We start from the raw sequence: 18,982 nt of genomic DNA, 5'->3' as shown, positions 1-18,982 counted from the left end.
TCTCCATCCCACTCTGCCACACCAGGAAGCTGAGTGTCTTTCACCAGGTTCTTGACTGGAGATGGAAGTCCTCAACATACATCTGCCACCCAGGGAATCCTATTCCCTTGGCAATGTTTGCAGCAGGCATCACACCAAGAGCACCTTCCTGGTATTTCCAGCTCTTGAGCTGGACACAGTACTGCCAGTTCGAGGAGGTCACCTGCAGGGAGCCTTCTGGCTCAAAGATTTGTTATACTGAAGCTGTGTTAGCACTCAGCTAGAAATTTTATTTGGGTTTTCCAAAGATCTACATCTCCTCTTTAGAAGAAAGAAAATGTCAAATAAGTGTTTGCACTGTGCTAGCAGGAGGGTAGGACTGTAGTAAGACTGTGTGGGAGAGCACTGAGGGTGTCATTTAATATTTAGACATCTCGAAGGACTGCACTGGTGGATTCTCCTTTGACTTACCATTACAGACATATGTCTGGAGTACTGAGGGGTTGTAAGAAATCTTCCCAGCACATCTGCAAATAGCAGCTCCAAGTCACAGACACACAGACCATATTTGTAGAGTAAATGTAAATGTATTTCTTATTTTGGTATGGGAGCGTGTCCCTCCCTACAGATCTTTGGGGCTAAAGCCAAACAGATACCCAACAAGTGAAATTGAATCAAAAAATGTTAATTTGTGCACTATGAAGTAAAAGCAAAGAAGAGTCCAGAGTTATGACAATTCTGAATACGCACAAGTTAACAAGAGATAAAACTGAAACCCATTTCAAACACACTTTAAAGTGGCTCTTCAAAGATAACGGCTTGTAATCAATTATCAGCATAAAATGACTGTATCCCTCCCACAGTACTGTTTTTACCACAGAGTCAAGCAGAAGCATGAAAGCAGCACTCTTCTAATGCCATGTACATCTTTATTCTCCACCCAGGCCAGCAAGGATGGGAAAAGGGAATGCAATTAAAAATAACAATCAGAAAACACACGTTATCTTTACTTAAAAAAAACATCCAGACTAGAGCAGCCAGAAACGCACGCAACAATCAGAATAATTGGAACTCGCTGGAGTTTGACAGTGGCACATAAGCAGAAATTACTTGTGAGTTTCTGAAAGCAACGGTAGAACAAGACAAAACCTTGTGCTTTTTTCTATTACAACAAGTGATTATGATTATATATTTTGCAGCAGGCAAAACTCTGGGAGATAACAGGCAAGAGAGAAAGCTATCCAGAGTTGTTTTGAGAAAAGTTTGAATAAAATTTTTACAAATAGCACCAGAACTAACCCCAAGCTTACACTAGGTCCCACCAAAATCAATGGCAGAACACCCTGACTTTGGCCGGAGCAGAGGCAAGCTTGGTTAAGTGTACAGAAGTAGAAAACACATGATGGATTGTTCCAGTATTATTCCCAAAAATGTAGCCTCCAAACCCAGAAGCATAGCTGCCATGGTAGAGGGAGGGTAACACGACTTCTCTGACGCTCCTTTGTGTTTACATAGGAGTAAGAGGCACAGATTTGGTTTTGTCTCCACTCTGGCAGGCTGCTTGCAAGCCTGAAAGCAAATCCTGCAGCTCAGCAGACATTTCACAGGGCTGGATTCTGTAATGAGCTGGTATTTATCATTCAAGCCCTCTGTAAGTTGCAGGCTCTTTGTGCTACTGACCCCAACCTTTCGTCTAGCCTTGAACAGCTGCTGTTTGGCAGTGACAGCTGAATTGGGCTTTCTCCCTCTGCAGCAATGCACACTTGCCAGCCATCCTTCCCCCAAACCCACTTGTGTGCCGCATGTTGGGGCCAAGATACACAATCCAATCCTTTCACGCTAGCAGTGTCCCTCTACACAAAGTGTGGGAACACTTGCCAGCAGGCCTTCCTTCCCATTAATGCTTGTTAAACATCACTTCTTCCCACCCTCCAGCCATGTGGGAGCCTGCAATTTCCATGTGGAGGAGTATTAAGCAGAGTGGGTCACTACAGACTGCCAGCACTGGCATGACTTATCCTCAGCTTCTCTATTAATTCAGAGCTCCCTGATTGAAATAGCATTTCACTGCTTGAAATGGTCCCAGACGTATGTCAGCCTCTTTGAACCCCACTGAATTACCTGCCATTGCCTCATGGGTCGGGGTCTATTTTTTTCACTGTTTTAATTTTTTTTTTACTGCAAGTTGCCTTTAAAGACTTAGCCAGTAAAAACTGAAAGCTGTGCATCAGGCAGCAGCAAACTCAGCCCAGCTGTACCTGTGCTGAGGGAGCACCTCTGCTTTGTCAGTAAAGCGTGGGGCCAAGCCTGTTCTTGGTATTTGGCTTGTACACTATTCACGCTGTTAATCCTCAAGCCAAGTGCTACGAGGCTGCTTTGGCTGGACCTCCCAGAAGGGGATGGACCAAGAATGCAGCAGGGACTTTACTTAGTGTCACATCTAGAGCATCGGATGGACTTCTTTATACATCCCAGATGTCCTAACCAGGACAGCCAGTCAGTCTACTCTTGAGCTCATCCTTGAAATGCAACACGAAGCATAAATTCCTGTGAAATCCAGCTTCTGAACGCTTCTCTTCACCATCCTAAAGCTAGAGCAGCTCCCCCTCTGGTAGGGAGACTGGGGAAGTGAGACACCTACACAGACATGAGTGGCTGCACAGCCTGACTGGCTGCACGCTACAAATTACCTACCTACACGCATGCAAACGCTGGGCTCCTCTGGGTTGGAGCTGAGCCAGACTTTCTAGCAGCACCAGCTGAACTAGAGCACTCAGAAAATTAATCATGTTTCAGACATGTATCTCAGTCCCCATTAGAGTCCATTATACCTCTCTTTTATTTTCCTCCTGTCCTCCTGAGGCCAAAACCCCAACAGTCAATCCAGAAAAAGAACATTCCTGCTAATCATTTTTTTTAAAGAGACAGTTAAAATTTCTCCAGCCTATGGTGGCCACCTCAGCCTGGTCTGGGAGCCCACTAAGATGCCATGCAAAGTCCCAAAAGGAGGGAAACCAATTATGAAAATGAGACATGAGGGGAGGAGGATGTATAATCCATTGCTCTTCCATACAATGAACCAGCAAGTGTGTGTGGGATGCAGATTTCCAGGGCTGAGGCACTAACACAGTTCGCACTGGCATAAACAGACACTGGCTCAGGGTTGCCCTTGTTCTGAAAAGGAAGAGCCAGCAGCGATTCCGTAAGAGCTACCTGAAAACCAGAATGACCATTTCAGTGAGACCTTCCCATCCCAAGCACCATCTACTCCACTATTCTAAATACAGGTGCTGCTGGTCCACACCTGCGTTGCAGTGTCACGCAAACTGATGGCCTTTCCTCAGAGCAGATGTTTCCTCCCTATAATGCAACTGTTTGAACCGCACACCACGCACAACTCCTGTAGCCCATTCCTTCCTAGCAGTGCACCTATCATAAGATCCAATGGAGCTGTGGCCTAGCACCCATCTTTGCAGCTACAGTCCCCTGGGGGTGGTTGGTGACCATCAGGTCCCCGTGTTACTGACCAAACCCTACTCTTCCAACATGTGATGGGTGCGTTTCAGGTCAGTGTGGAGCTCATGTGCCTTTGTCGGAGGCTCTGCTGTCCCTTCCCAGTGAAAGGCTGGGCACAACTGTTGTAGTGGTCTGTTTTTCAAACTCTGACAGAGTCTACCTGGAGGGTTTGCTGCACTTGTCAAAAAGACTGGAAAAGGACCCTTTCTAGGAAAACTGCAGGAACATCACATTATGCAATTTAGCCTTCACCTCTGAATGCTTTCCTAGCTCCTGAAGGTCATCCCCCAAGTAGAGACTTCTTTTCACTGAGTCAACAGGTCACTGTTATGTCCATTCCCTAAAAGTAAAATCTAACTTTACACAAGTGGACTTTTCAACCCATATCTCTGCCACCTCACAAACATCCAAAGTCCCACAGACCTGGATTTTCTCAACATTCCCAGCAGCTGTAATTAGCTAAAACAGATGACAAATCCTTGGAGAGCCATGCACCTCCCCACCCAGACCACATGAAGCTAGCACACTTGCATTCTGTGACATTTAAAGAGCACTCCCAGCCCAATATTTTATTCATTATGTTTGTGTTTAAATATATATATATATATTAAAAAATCATCAGCGTGTTATCTTCTAGGTGAAAACCACTCACATATGACCAAAATAGTCAGCCAGGACAAAGGCTCAGAGTGCCGAGGTCTCAACCCCCTGTGCAGAGCTCTTGCCAGAGAGACTACCTGAGATATTGTCAGAATCTAGCAGCTCAACAATGCTGTAGGGGGAACAATCTTCCAAACCCAGCTTGCTGCAGAGCCAGCCACAGAAGCCCTTTTCCATATCCCTGACAGCATGCCACCAGTACCCAAAGGACCATGCTACCTGGGCCACAGCCGAGTACAGGCCCAGGGAAAAAGACACAACCATAATTATAATTGGGTAGAATATGATCAAAAAGGGACAAAAGGTGATTTTGTGCCAGAAGGTCCTCTCTTCATTGTACACCAAGAAGATGTTGTACCATGTAATGGTTCCATAGTAGAATGAAACCACAAAGGACACTACAAAAATGATGGGGAGACAGATAATGGTCCAGAGGACGATGTGGGGTCCTCTGTCCAGTCCAACATCACATTTCTTCTTCTTCTCAGGTACATCCTCTTTAGGAGGTTCCTTTGACTTAGTCAGTTCCTGCAGCTCTTTGTCTGTTAGTGTGACATGGATGTCCACCATCTGACCTTTCTTCTTTCCCCTGGTGATTGTTCCAGTCAAGGTGACATATGTGCTGTCTAAAGGCATGTTCCAGACACCTGTGAACACAGATAAACTCATCTACATTAGATATTTTGTGTAAATCCCCAAAGACTCCAAAGACAATTAGATAGTGCATATGGAGTTCTAGTTAAATTTAAAAAAAGACAGAATGCAAGAAGAAATGCAGTAAAAAGATTATCACAGAAGAAAATGGAAGAAGAGCTAATGAGGGAGAAGACAGGAATTCCAGGTGGCAGAAATCACAAGGGAGAAGACTCCAGCATCTGCACTGGGGACAGTATATGAAGGGAAAGTGCTGCAAGAGTATATGAGAAAGAGATGAGGCAGAGTAATTGAATAAAAAACATTATGCCTATTTTCTCTGGTAACCTCATAGATTTATTTCTAAACAGCATGGACACTTGGGATGAATTAGATATATACGACTAAGACTCTCGTTCTGGAATAAGCACATCCACACTTGGAGTTATACTTGAATACCTAATACTTCACTTTACATTTGCACTGTATCTCAATGCAAATTAAAGTTTAGAAAACCCTTACTAACTATTTGCATTTTAAGGGACCAAGAAAGGCACCAAACAAGAAAGTGTTGTGATGCGTGCTAAAGTCACAAACAGATGGCCTTAGTTTCCAAGTGACATTGGTTTAGGACGGTCCCTGCAGTGATACTGGACATAAACTCTTCTAAGGGGCTAAAAAATGCTTCGTCCTGGTCTTAATTCTGACTAGCTTCGAAAAAGATCTTCAGAGGCTCTTAACAGGAGGCTGAGCAGTTTGAAGTGGTCCACAAAAATCAGAAGGCAGCAAATAAGCCATGAGGATAGAGGTTCTGGTGGGGCTGATGGACCAAGGGCATGCATTCACATTTAAGCCCCTCTCAGCCTGCAGTGCTGACTCTCAAGAGGATTAGCCATAGGACCTGCCTCCCACACTTCTTCCCTGCAGGGGTATCCAGGACAGACATCAGAAGTGAAAGCAACTCCAAGATGCCCCCACAATGACCTTGCCAAATAATCACTCTTTAAGAGGAAGCTGTCCTGAGAACATGCAAACAGAAGGCAACAGCAAATCCCAGATAATGAGTAAAACTCCCTATCACAGGTAGAGCCACTAAATCCATCTGCTTCCTTCCTTTCACTTAACAAGCAGTTGTTTTAGGCACGGACAGGGGCTTGATCATAGCATCATTGGCTTAAAGCATGCTCAGCATTTTTCTGGATCAACCTCAACCAGCACATACATTTAAAACTAAGAGTGTGGCAACAACCAACCTCTGCAAAGAACTGCAGGAGACACCCCAAATCAACTTGCAATGCTTTTTATTTCAGGGCGTTTTCATGTATGAACTCAAGCTCTCCTTGCCTTGGAGAGGGTTGGTCCCATGGTCACTTCCATTTGACCCCAGTGCATGCTGGCATCAAAAAAAGTTCATGGAAAGTGGGTGTTCCCAAGAATACATACCATCTGCCATGGACTGACCCAGGAACTTGGAGCCTTCCTCAGATCTCCTCTCCCCTCCTTCTTCATCCACCTGTTCTTCTTCCACCTTATTCTCATTCTCCGACCGATACACTATTATTGACTCGGGTCGGGACTCTTTTTTCTTCTTTTTCCTCCGGTCCATAGTGGCTTCCCCATCAAAGGTGACAGTGGTTGCCACAGCCCTTCTCAAGGAGCCATGGTGAGGGCTCTGGCTTCCAGACTTGCTCTCTTTCTGCGTTGCCTCCTCCATCCCACTGTTGCTCTCAAGCACCTCGCTTGACATCTTGTAGCACTTGTTTCCAATTTAACAGCTCCTGCACTTACAAGTCATTGATAAGACAACAGTCCCATGGATGCTTTGTTTTAGTAAGGTGTCCCACTGCTGACATCCAAACTATGCACTCCATTCCCAGCCTAAAACGAGAGAGAAGGCTGCAAAAGTGTCTTTTTCTTACCAAGCACTTACAAGCAGAAACAATAACCAGAATTTACCTATAAAGAGTTACTTCCAACTGGTTTAAATGTCATCTAACGATCCTTATTACTGTCTTGAACATCAATTTTATTTCTTGGATACATGTTTTGTAATATCACCTAATCCTAATTCTCAGGTTCCAATTTTAAATATAACAAACCAAAGCTATTGAAAAAGGAGAGAGTACTAACACTTTGTTCAGATTTCAGTTGGGATACAGTTAATTTTCTTTCTAGGGATTGCTGTGTTTCAGGTTTGGCATGAAAGGAACGTCCATTATGCACATAGTTGTTGCTAGGCAATGTTTATACCATTCAAGGACTTTTTTCAGCTTCTCATAGAAGCTGAGAAGGAGCACAGACACAACTATAGAATGGCCAATGGAATATTACATACCATAGATGTCACACTTGGTATATAAATGGGGGAATTCACAATCACTGCTTGGGAAGGTGCCAATTTCACCAATTCACCAGGTGGTGAAAGTGACTTCTGTCATTATTATTATTTTCCTTTTCTGTTATCGTTCTATTAAACTGTCTTTATTTCAACCCATGAAGTCTTTTTCCCTTTCCTCTACTTTTCTCCCTCTTCTCCCTACCCTTCTGGGGGGAAGGAGGAGAACTGGGCGGGTGGCTGTGTGATCCCAGCTGCCGGCTGAGGTTAAACCACAACACATTTATAAGAAGAGATTACAGAAGTGCAGCTTACTGGGTGATTTGAACATTCCTCCGCAGTGCTGGTAGCAAACAGAAGACAAGAGCTTTGGTCCACGTGAATGAGAATGAAGAAATGAAACCACAGACGAAGAGGAAGGTGACTGATTTAAGGGACTGGCCTACGTCAGAGACAATTGCAGCAGGAACACTGCCCTCATCCTGCATCACCACAGCTATTGGTGCCAGCCTTTCACATTTTGAGTGTCTTCTGATTTACTGCTTGTTGCAAGGATATTATAAAAAGTAATCAACTTATGTCAAAATGAATGATGTTTCAAACCTCACCAATTTAGCATTATGTAATGCTGTCAGACCTTAAAAATATGGTATACACACTGGATTTAAAGCAAAATTACTATTAAGATGACTTCACCGGGGAGGCAATTTGAAACCACAGCAAAGTCTTCCGATTGTGCAGGGAAAACAACCCAAATCTTCAAAAATCTTTGTAACAAACATAAGGGCTCAATTTTTTACTCCTCATTCAAGCAAAATTAACAGCAGTATCAAGTGACACTGCTACTTACAGGAAAGCTGCCTAAGTAAAAAACATATAATTAAAAATGTATTGAGGCAGACAAATCCTGCTCCATGAACGTGGAAGACGCAGGATTAATGGTTCTCAGATTTCCTAACATTTAAGGAACTGACTGTGCCAAGTATTCACGAAGTATTTAGGTACAAATCTGAATACACTGAATAATGTTTTAACAACTCTGAAGAGCGCTGTTGAACATTTACATGAACATTTATATTTAAAAGAATGCACACGACCAATAGTTAAGCTTCTACCTAGTATCTGAGTCATCTCTTTAACAGGAAACTAAGAAACACAGTTATCATCATTTAAAGCCCACACAATGCTGGGAAATTGTTTTACTTGAACAGATGCTAGAAAAAAGGTTGAGCATTTTTAGGTTTGGCAGTATGGTCCTGGTCTTCCCACAGACAGAAGATTTTGCTGGTTTGTTTTGAAATTTGTTGCAGAACTTGAAATCAACGATTTATGCCTTGTACACTCACACGCATACACTCACATACACACTCCTAAAATTGTATCATTTTAACACCGAAGACTGTGGCCAGGAGGATCTATGTGGTTTTAAAAAACTCAACAATTCAGATGGTTTTTTTGCATTATAGAAAAAAAAATCTTTCCTGGTGATCAGAGGACACATAAAATGGAATTCAAAAAATCAAGTTTTGGCACACCCTGGAAGTTGGACTACTTCTAAATCACTGGGCAGGGAGTATCTCAGCTACCTCTGCAGCATGGCTGGGAACAGACTGTTTAGATTGCCATCTGAGTTTACACCTGCCATGCAAAAATATATGCCTAAATTTGAAGACATACAGGAAAAACAGCTCCATAAAACACTACATTTACTGAAAATACTGTCCCCTCACTGCAGTGTCAAGTGTTGCACTTTGGAACTACCCAGAAGCAACTTGGTTTAAATATTCCACTGTTGATGAGGGAAGCAAGAATGAAGAGTGGCAGTGATGATGAACACCTTAGTCCAGTGTACCAAATAAGTGTGGGTCAGTGTGTGGGTTGTCCAAGATCACTGCCCGTGCATTCTCTTCCCATCCCAAAGTCCAAGCCCAACAGAGAATGGAGCAAAAAGAGGAAAGGAGTTTTGCCCATCTCATCACCTCCCCCTCCCCCCAAAAAACCCCAAATCATACATGTGCTAATGAGAAGTAATTCCTTAATACAGTTCTTGTACCTTGTCTGCCTGAGGAATGTGGCCTTTACACCTGTTTGGAAGCAGCCTGTAGATAGGCAGTTTTCCACATACCCTAATATGAAAGATGAATGGGATACACAAGTAACTTCGCACTGAAATCTAATGCTTTGCTTTCTGCCTCCCCCTTTCAACTCCAAAGCAAACCATCCACTGACTTCAAAGATGGCAAGCTTTGGCTCTTTATGTGTTAACTTTGGCAGGACTCCCAAGATCTCTTCACATCCATTGGAATTCTCGTAAGCTTTCATTCAATGTTTTTTAAAAATGCCTTTATGGGGAAATGAAATGTTTATTCTATGGAATAAACTCACTCTTTGTAGTAAAATTCATCCAGGAGGTACAATAGGCTTTAAATTTTTTCTCTGAGGATCAACAACAGAACTTCATGATTTGCCTCTATAAAATCCTAAAATCACCTGATTGAGCCTAATGAGCCCCTGAGACAACAGTGAGATTCCCCTCCCAGAGGTGGTGAAAAGAAAGCAGGTGTGTAGTCACAAAGAAGTCAAAAGCATCATTGCTGGGACAAACTACTAGAAGTCTGAAGACATGGAAGTTGATTTGGGATTAGATTCCCAGATTTCCTGGCTGTGGTTCCATGGTCAATCCCTACTGCTTTAAAAAGGGCACAACTCATCAGTAACATTTACAAATAACCCAAAGCTACAGGCAAAGATTTGTGGTTGGGCTTCTTTTTTCTTAGAAGTTTGTCCAGCTGTGACCTTGGTTAAACACACAGTAGATGGTAAACCAATGTCAGTTTTGGATGTGATGCTAAAGCCTAAAAGACTATGTCAACCTTGACTATGTGAGGAGGAGCAAGGTGATGTTACTTTTGAATCTGGCACAGATAGGATTGCTACTGGAAACCTGCGTCCAGTTCTTGTGCTCGCCGGGCAGGCAGGATGCTGGTTAATGACTAGAAGATGCCTATGACATCTGAATTACTTTGCTATGTCTGATGTTCTTGCCCTAACTACAGCAGCTATTGCCACTGTGAGTTACTACCAGGACTAGAAAGAAACACCTCAACAACAGGGTTATCAAGTGGTGGCAGCTCAGTTTCTTCTTCCCTTGCTCCTGAGCTGAGAAGAGGGAGGGAATGGGCAATGGGCGACAAGCCCCTAAGAGGCACCGTTGCCATAACAGCATCGGAGCCCTTGGGATAAGGAAGTGAAGGAGACCAGGTTATTCTGTTTAAGGCACAAGGAGGTAAAATCTGATGTCAGTCTGTCTACATCAGAAACAAAAACATGGTAAAGATCCCTCTGATCCAGCAGAGGAGGATGCAGTAAGACAAAAAGCTGACAGAAATACAGGGCAGACGTTAGGTAGGTGTTTTAACAAAGTGGGTAGGTGTCACTTGATATACATCATGGAGGGCTGTGGATAGTTGTCCCATCGCTGGAAACTTCCAAATCTGGACTGTGTATCTTGGCAGCAATTTCCTCACCAGTACTTGACCAGAAGAGGTGTTAATGTGGTCTTGTATCAGGGAGCAGTCAGGCTGAAAGATCACAAAGATCCCTCCTGATCTTAAGCCTGTTTTCACAAGAGCTGTTTATTCTTTTCTCATCTGTTCTGCCAATGGAGCAGCTGGGATACCCTCTGTCACCTGGTCCAGACCTTCTGAACACAGCACTTGGAAACACCACTGTCAGCCCCACATCTCACAGGGATGCTGGGGAATCAAACAGGTCTATGCCCCAGTCCCATTTTTCCTGGAAATATTTTCTCTGTAGTTTCAAACGAAAAATGGGGTCTTGCAGAAATCACAGTAGTATACACGAAGCTTATTTTTTCTCTCTTCCTTTTCTTTACGTCCTGGAAGAACAAGGTCAGCCCTCAGCACTACACAGCAGTCCACAGCACCAACTCTTTCAGCCATAAACTGAGATCTTCACCCCTTGAAAGCTTTGCTGTGGAGCTGAAGCATGACAACTGCCATGCATCTAATATTAGTGATGTCTCCCACGTGAGAGCACAGGGGCAGACAGGAATCTAATAACTAATAAAGAAACGGTCAAATTTCAGAGATAGCAGGGAGTAGTTTATTAGCCAAACAATTTGTTATTAATCTCCGTGTGAAAACAGATGGAGAACCCTGGGGAGGCGGCTCTGCAAAAACACTCTGTAGAGGAATTTTTAGAAGCACAGTCTTCTGTTACTATGCAAGGAAGGTACTGCTGCTTACGCTTCCCATGACAGTATTAGTCTTTGACACACAAAGCAGAAGCCTAAAAGCTTGGCCTTGCACCATTTAGGTCAAAGGAAGTTTCTTCCATTGGTTTTCAGGGCTTGATCCTGCTGCTAACAGAAGAGAAATTATCCGGTTTGAATGCAGACAGGAAGGAAGAGCCTTCCCGTAAGCTAATAAAATACTTGTGCTACAGCACAAGTAACCTTTTTATGACTGCTCAGAGCAGACATGAGAGGAAAAAATGTAGGCGGTGAGCAGAGAGGAGCATCAATTTTTATTTTTATAGTCACATAAAATGTACAACACATAAGAAGAACTGGCACTGTGTCTTCACTCACATCATGCAGGGGTTATCTGCAGAAAGAAAAAACAACCTGTGCTTTAGAAGCACTGTGAGTTACCCAGGGTGGGAAGAGATAAGGGGAAATTTACCCCAGAGACCTACCTTGAGACAGAGCTCCCCAGCCATGGATCCTCCTTTGCCTGCTCTTTTTACTCCACAGCCTCCCCATCCCCAACCCCTTCTCCACCCAGCCCCATCTTGATTTTGTGCATGTGTGTATTTCTGAAGATATATGTTACCCGAATGATTATTTGCAATCCATAGTATTTTTAAAGGAGGTATCTGCTGATAGATTGTACACATGAAAAATACATGGTAACAGATGCATCCAGCTGTTCAGGACAGATCTGTCTATCACCAGTCAATCATGTTATGACAAAATGCACTGGTCAACTGCAGGACACACAGCCCCAGGCTCTACAAAAACATGTGGCAAGACCTATATAAGAAAGCACATTTAATTCAGACCTTATGGTGGGAGAGAGATAAACAGCGCTCCCTCAACAGCTTTGGATCTGTTTTAAATACCTAAATGAACCCACATGATCTTTCACATGTGCATTCTCACCATACCCAGCTGAAACAGAGGACAACGTCTGTCTCCATTTCATGGTGAAATTGCTCAAATTAGATTACACAGTTACTTCAATCTAGCAAATACTCAAGGCTGTGATGAATGACAGTTTAGAAGGTAAGGCAAGAACAGCCCCTCCCTACCAGTACTAGCATCTGTGCAGCTTCTGCTGAGCTTGACAGGGGGATTTATCTCACTGAAAATAACCCTTTCGCATTTTAAAATAAAATAAAATTTTATGTTCAGCCAGACAGATTCCCTCATCAGGTTCACCATGCAGCTACCCCTAGAGGAAAGAATATCTAAGGAAGGGCAGAAAAACTACCCCTTATGGCAGTGGCGCATTGCGAGACTGCATTAAGTGTCTGTGTAACAATAGCAAGAGGCACAAAGAGAAACATCTGCCTACGCCATCCCAGCAAGGTAGGAGAAAGCAAACAGCAAAGCTCATAGATCACACCCGTCTTTCCCTCCCTGCTTAATCACAAGCTTCAAAATACTTTCATTTCTTGGAGAGAGAGACAAGAAAAATGACCATGTTCTGGGTGAGCATCTGAGCAGGAGCAGATCTCAAGCTGAAGTGCTGAAAGCAGAAGATGGCACTGAGCACCAGAGCAGAGGGGATAACACAGTAAGATGACTCATGCCACCAAAAACTTTATGGGTGTTTGCTGATGCTTTTGCACCATGCCTTCCCCTCAGGAGCAGGGCCTGCTAAAAGCTCAAGCTAAAAGTGAAGAGTGGTCAAGTGACAGAATCTCTGCAGGCAAGCACAGACAGACCCATGTTTGCCTAGTCCTTCCAATTTATCAGTGGCACATGGCTCCTACCTGTCCTGCCCTACACTGCTGAACAGCTTCTGGACCAATCTGGACCATCACCAGCATGACCTGCATCGGCCAGCATGGGTTGACTACCACTGAAGCTGCAGCTGCAGCAAGAGTAGACTTGCTTCCCAGTGGATTAAGTAAGGGCTCGCTGGCTCCAGTGCCATGCTGGGCAGCTCAGGTCCCTCGCTCTCCCTGCCGTCCTGTGAGACACCCCAAGGCTTGCTGAAAGTATTCTACGGATACAGCCAAAACAACAAAAAACGTAGCCGAGAGAGGCATTGCAAAGTATCACTAAATTGTTTCTGGATGACATTTTCAAAGGATTTTTTTAAAAGTCAAGGACATTTTACAGAGTATCTGTTCTATGAATCATTTCTTTTTATTTTCCTCTGCTGTTCCATAACTTTTCCAAATGTCACAGAATAACAACTGCTGTGTAGATCAGTATTGCTAAAGGCTGGAAAACAGCATACAAGAACAGCTGCATGTGTTTGTTTTATTTTATATTAAATGAAATGCCTAATCAGTTTTCTTGCATATCAACTTTTTCAAAATCCCTGAACTGTACTAGTCTAGCTTTTTTTAGAGCAAAAGCCTGAAATGCTGTCTCTCCCTTGTCTCTCCACTTCTTTATCCAGGCTGCTAGAAAAAAGAGAAATTGTGACAAAGGACTCAAAGCTTCCCACTGCCTCCATAGAGATGAGATCTGTTTCTTATGTTTATTATACTATGCTAAAAATGTCAATGAATGGCATGTGCACATTAGCCTTTAAAGAGAACCAAGGCCTTAAAAGGAGAATGATTGGAAATGAAGGTTGGTTTGAAATCTTCAAAGCAAACCAAGTGGTTTACATAGGAATCTTGAATAAACTCAACAGAAGTCCCCAAATCTTGTAGGAAAAAAATCTCAACAATAAAGTGGGGACACACTCTTTCTGTTCCCCGGCTCTACCCCTCACTTACGCATTTGCCAAAACAGGCCATCCTGCACCTTGAAACAGCACATGCCCATTGTAATTCCTACCCCATCCAACGCATCACTGCTGGATTACAAAGAACCACAGGAACAGCTGAACCAAGTGGGTCCCACCAACTCGAGCACCACAACCTGCTTCCACAGCAGTGCCCTCAGGCAGAGACCAGGAGTAGCATCTGTTTTTATTGGTATAATACCTGATCCATCCTCAGTTTGAAGCCTTTATATTAAACGGGATTGGAAGATGCACTAGGAGCTTGCTCCACACATCAAAGTGGCGTTGTGCTTTCCTAGCAGGTGTCTAGGAAAAAAGTAACAATAAAGCAAGCATGTAGTACATGAAAACAAGACTTTTCCTTGAAAAAGTCACCTCCCTTTCCAGAGTGCAGGTAAAACACCATCTACACAGTGTATACCCACACACCTATGCAAGTAAGAAATACTGGGTGTTGCTGTGTCTGAAGATCACAGAGCCATGAAGCACCAGTGGCGGGTGTGAAGCACTCGTGCTAACTCAAGACAACACAGTCCTTGCTAGCCAGAGACCTGGCTGGTGGGTGGTTATTTGAGTGAAGGACTGTAAGACCTCCATTTCCTTTCATTAGGAAATCATTCCGTGCTCTCACCAGGATGCTTTAATGCATGCCAGACTCTTTACAATAACTAAAAACTAGGACCTGGGTTAGCACCTCAGTTTTTTTTTCCTTCCCTTCCTACTCAGAAGATCCCTGACCATCTTGGTCTCCTTTCCTTTCCTGCCCTGCTCTGTGCTGGCAAGATCAGAAAACACAGTCAATTGTAAATCCAGTCTGGAAAGGATTATCTGAAAAATACTGACACCAAACTACATCCTGTGGTTTTAATTTGGGCAAGATATCTGGGGGCTTCAGATCAGAGCTTTCTCTGAGTTACACCAGCTACAGCCCAGGCGTTGCTGAAGAGCCAAACTGCACAGATAGAGAACTGGAAGATTCCCCTGGGAGTGATTTGGGATTGCTTAATGCATTGCACAGTAAATATAATCTAAGATATTTGGACAGTATCTCCAGCAACAGGAATTAGCTGGCTCAGGGGACTCTCAATTGGCATCTCCAGCAACAGGAATTAGCTGGCTCAGGAATTAGCTATCTCGATTGGATACAAGTGCAGATACAGATCCACAGTGCCAGAATATTAACAGTGCAGCACTTTCAATTGCAGACAAGTCAATGCTTCAATATTATTAGTATGGTATTAGCAGGGTACATGATTATTTTGAAAATCTGGCTACATACCAGTTTCAAACTGGTGCTGATATTCTACATCTTGCGCCACTGCGAACTCTACTTTGAGTGGGGTGTCCGTCTTCGGTATCTCCTGTATTTTTTTTAATCACTGGAATGAAATTCCAAGGGATAATGATGAAAGGTTGTAAAATCCTGATTATCTCCTAATTAGACCGAAATTCCCTAAGATACCACTGAGAGCAAAGTACCTTTCCAGAGGGGAAGTCCCTAAAGAGATGAATCGACCAGAGAGCCTGACCACCAGCTGGGGCTGAGCAGGAGGCATTCTGACATGGAAAACAGAAGCCATGAAACAGAAAGCCTCTTGCCTCCTGGTGAAGATGATGAAAGGAAAAACAGCCACAGGAGAGAACGCACAGACAGGAGGTGAAAGTAGTAGGGATTTCCAAAGAGGCCTTTTGCGTAATCCCATAGAAAGGTAGAAAACAAAAACTCACAGAACGCCAGTTTTCATTTGAGTTTTACTCAATCCAGGCATTTCTTGTAATAGGTTTTGGGGGGAAGAAATTATTGTTGTTATATTTTGTGCAATTCAGTATCCCAGGACAAGAAAGATATGAACCTGGTGCATCCATAACAGCAAGGGAAAACAAAGGCTGCTGCAGTGCAAGCCTGATCTTTTTCTGAAGTCTAACTAGCAGAAACCCTCTGTCAGAAATCGTCTTTGACCTTAAAGTTTTATTTCTGGCACTGAGATGCTTTTCATTAAATCTCCTCTGCTCTCGCCTCCTTGTGAGACTGCTGGTCCCAAGGATACCTCTCCCAGGGTTTTGATCCTGCAGAGGTTTCTCTCTTGTTTGGAGCCATCTGTTTTCTCACATCAGGTCGGTATTTAACAACTCTGAGACCTTCCTCCTTGCCAACATGGATTACGAGCTATGGAAGGGCACAGGCCCCCTGACGGACAGGAGGCTATAAGGAATTACTAAGGCAGTACATACCACGGCGAGGATTTTTAAAGCATGGCAGTGTACTGGACTGGCAGATGTCACCAGCTGAATAGCTGAGACATAGGCTGGCAAAGCACAAAATCAGCTTTTGACAAAAGTAGCCTTTTCTGTGAAAACGCAGAGTTTCCTATTCATCTTAACAAATTGAACTAGTTCATTCAAAGCCAAAACACAATCTGGGAGCTGTAAAAACAGGAAATCTAGTTTTTCCTCTTCAATCTATAAATGAAAAAGTAGATGTTGAAGAATGACATGTGCTAATCCCATAACTCTGAAGAAGCTGACAACTGAAAAAAAAAACTGCTGATGAACTCTTTTTCCTAAAAGTGTCATTTTGATTTTTGAATGGTTAATGTTTTAAGTGACAGATATACCAAGGAAAAAAAAGATTGTTTTAAACTTCAAAAATAAAACTGAAGACTCTGAGGCTTAAAATGCAGATTTATTTTCACTCAAATGCAAGCTGAAAAAATAAGTAAATAAAAAAACCAGCTGTCTAATCAGACATGATTCCTAGCACATAAAAATTAAGAATCCGAACATTAAGTTTATAGAATAACATAAATATGCAATAAGACCCTTCTGCTTGCTGCATTTACCGCTATGGCTGCATGTAGTGACAGACCAACATGTTTTAATGCTACCAATAAAAGGAAATGAACATTCCTTTGCGAATAAGAAAGTACAAGCCTAGAGGATTAAAATTGATTTCAGTTAATAAGATTTTCTTCTATTCAGTTTAAATAATTTTGAATTTCAACCACTGGAGTAAAATCGATTCACACAAAGGTACACTTTGAATCCTTGTTTCAAAGACAACCTACACAACACTGAATAGAAGCTGCTGCCTTGCTGAAAACATCTGGGAGCTTTGCTTATCTCAGCTCTGCTCTTTGTGGACAGGTTTTGTACAAGAAGGAGCCCCCCTCCATTGAATGCCAAGGAATGGATATCCCCTTTTCTCACTTCCTTACTCTCCAGCCTTTGTGCCTTTCCCCTTCCTCCCCCCACCCATCAGTCGTAGAACCTTAACTCATGTGTTCAGCCCCTTATTTATGGCAGTTCAATGGCTATTGAGAAATACCCAAAAACAAGCACTTTATCGTGACAGGGAAGAAATACCATTTGATAGCACTCTCTGGGAAGAACACTGAAATCAAGAAAGTCATATGAGCAGAGAGGCCCACTGGATTTTCCTTGGTGGCCTGCGGCTCAGTCAGGATGGAGAGCAGGTTGGAATACGAAGATCTAGTTCACTAGCACAGACGAGTCTTCTCCCTGGGATTAATTAATGATCGCTCTGATACATCCTGCCTAAGATATTTAGGGCAGCCAGAGACAGTTAATGGGGATCTGCAACGTCTCCAGATTGTGGAAGATAATTAAAAGGGGAAAAAAAATATTCTTGCAGTGTCACCCACAGCGCTTCACGTTTCCTGTCCAGAAAGTAATATCATGCTTGAAAATATTAGAGTATTCTGCAAACATCAACCCACCCGGAAGGCAACTTTGTCTAACAGTTGCCTCACCAGCCTAAGCCACCATGCAGAAATCCATTCCTGTCTTGTCACCCGTTGCTGAATGAGTCTGGACACACCGTTAACTTCTCCATGCCTCTCCTTCCCTACACTTCAAAGGAGGGCACACAGCTTCCTTTGAAACACACTGGACTGGAAAGTAAAGATGTTATCCTACATTTTTCTCTGACTTAAAGTATAAAACCTTAGAACATGTTTTGGAAAAAGTAAATAAATCCATTTAACAAATGAGAAAACCAAAACAGGGACAACGATTCTCCCACTTCACTTATATGTGTCTCTTTTTAAAAAAAATTTCTCCCTCTCTTCTCACATTAGCCATCTCTCCTAAGGCAAAAATAACAGGACCAAAACTGAGATATACTTTTAAGCATCTCTTCTATTGAAAAGGACAGAGGAGACCCCTGGAAAGGTGCAGAACATGCACACACATGCTCCTGGGCACATCAGCGCTGGTTAAAATCACCTGCAGCAGACAAAGATGCTCTGTCACTTCACTGTGGGACAGAAAGGAGAATAACGTTGGCTGCCCTCTGTGTCAACAAAATAATTAATACTGAGCTTACGGAGGGCGAATTTAAGTGAAAAAACCTTACCATAAAGGCATTTTAGCACAAAATGGCTATGTCAGGGAGACGGTAAATGGTTATCACCGCAGCCTTCGTGGCCTCTTCCCGACAAAGTCCACGCCTGGGTCCCCGGCCGGAGAAGCCCAGCAGCTCTCCCTGCTCCTGGTGACACCTCCAGAGCATCACACGGGCTTCTCCCGGCTGGGGCTCCGCTCCCCGCGCTCCCGAGGGCGCCTTCCCTGCGGAAGGTGACCCGAAACGCTACAGAAAAATACGACCCCCTCATCTCCCCCCCCGCCCCGGGCCCTTTTTAAAGCAGCCGAGGCGGCAGATGGGGGCTAGGTGGGTTTGATGCCAGGCTTCCCACAGGCAGAGGCCACCCCGAGGCACCGATCCCTCCTCCTCCCCCTCCTCCCTGCGGCCACCGGTCCCTCCACCGCGGGGACAGACCCCCGGGCGTTACCCGCCGGTGGGTAACCGCCCCCCTCCCACCACCTTACCTGCCGCCCGCGGGGCCGC

At 43.7% G+C, this 18,982-nt stretch overlaps 1 protein-coding gene across 3 annotated transcripts; it reads right to left on the bottom strand.

Annotated features, from left to right (window-relative positions):
- Positions 1 to 546: 546 nt before the first annotated feature.
- TMEM169 (transmembrane protein 169) lies at positions 547 to 18,982 on the bottom strand. 3 transcript variants are annotated; one of them, XM_014954545.1, is made up of 4 exons: positions 15,395 to 15,492; positions 14,318 to 14,421; positions 6,232 to 6,666; positions 547 to 4,802 (listed from the first exon to the last, which is right to left on the bottom strand). In XM_014954545.1, exons 3-4 carry the CDS (start codon positions 6,533 to 6,535, stop codon positions 4,180 to 4,182), a joined length of 927 nt encoding a protein of 308 aa, XP_014810031.1. In that variant the 5' UTR covers positions 6,536 to 6,666; positions 14,318 to 14,421; positions 15,395 to 15,492; the 3' UTR covers positions 547 to 4,179. The 3 variants fall into 3 exon arrangements, with proteins under 3 accessions (XP_014810031.1, XP_014810032.1, XP_014810033.1); XM_014954546.1 differs by lacking the exons at positions 14,318 to 14,421; positions 15,395 to 15,492 and adding an exon at positions 18,964 to 18,982; XM_014954547.1 differs by lacking the exon at positions 14,318 to 14,421 and having other exon boundaries at positions 15,395 to 15,418.

This window comes from Calidris pugnax, unplaced genomic scaffold (assembly GCF_001431845.1).
Source record: "Calidris pugnax isolate Ruff unplaced genomic scaffold, ASM143184v1 scaffold103, whole genome shotgun sequence".
NCBI classification, from domain to species: domain Eukaryota; kingdom Metazoa; phylum Chordata; class Aves; order Charadriiformes; family Scolopacidae; genus Calidris; species Calidris pugnax.
This window is presented reverse-complemented; position numbering and strand designations above follow the sequence as displayed.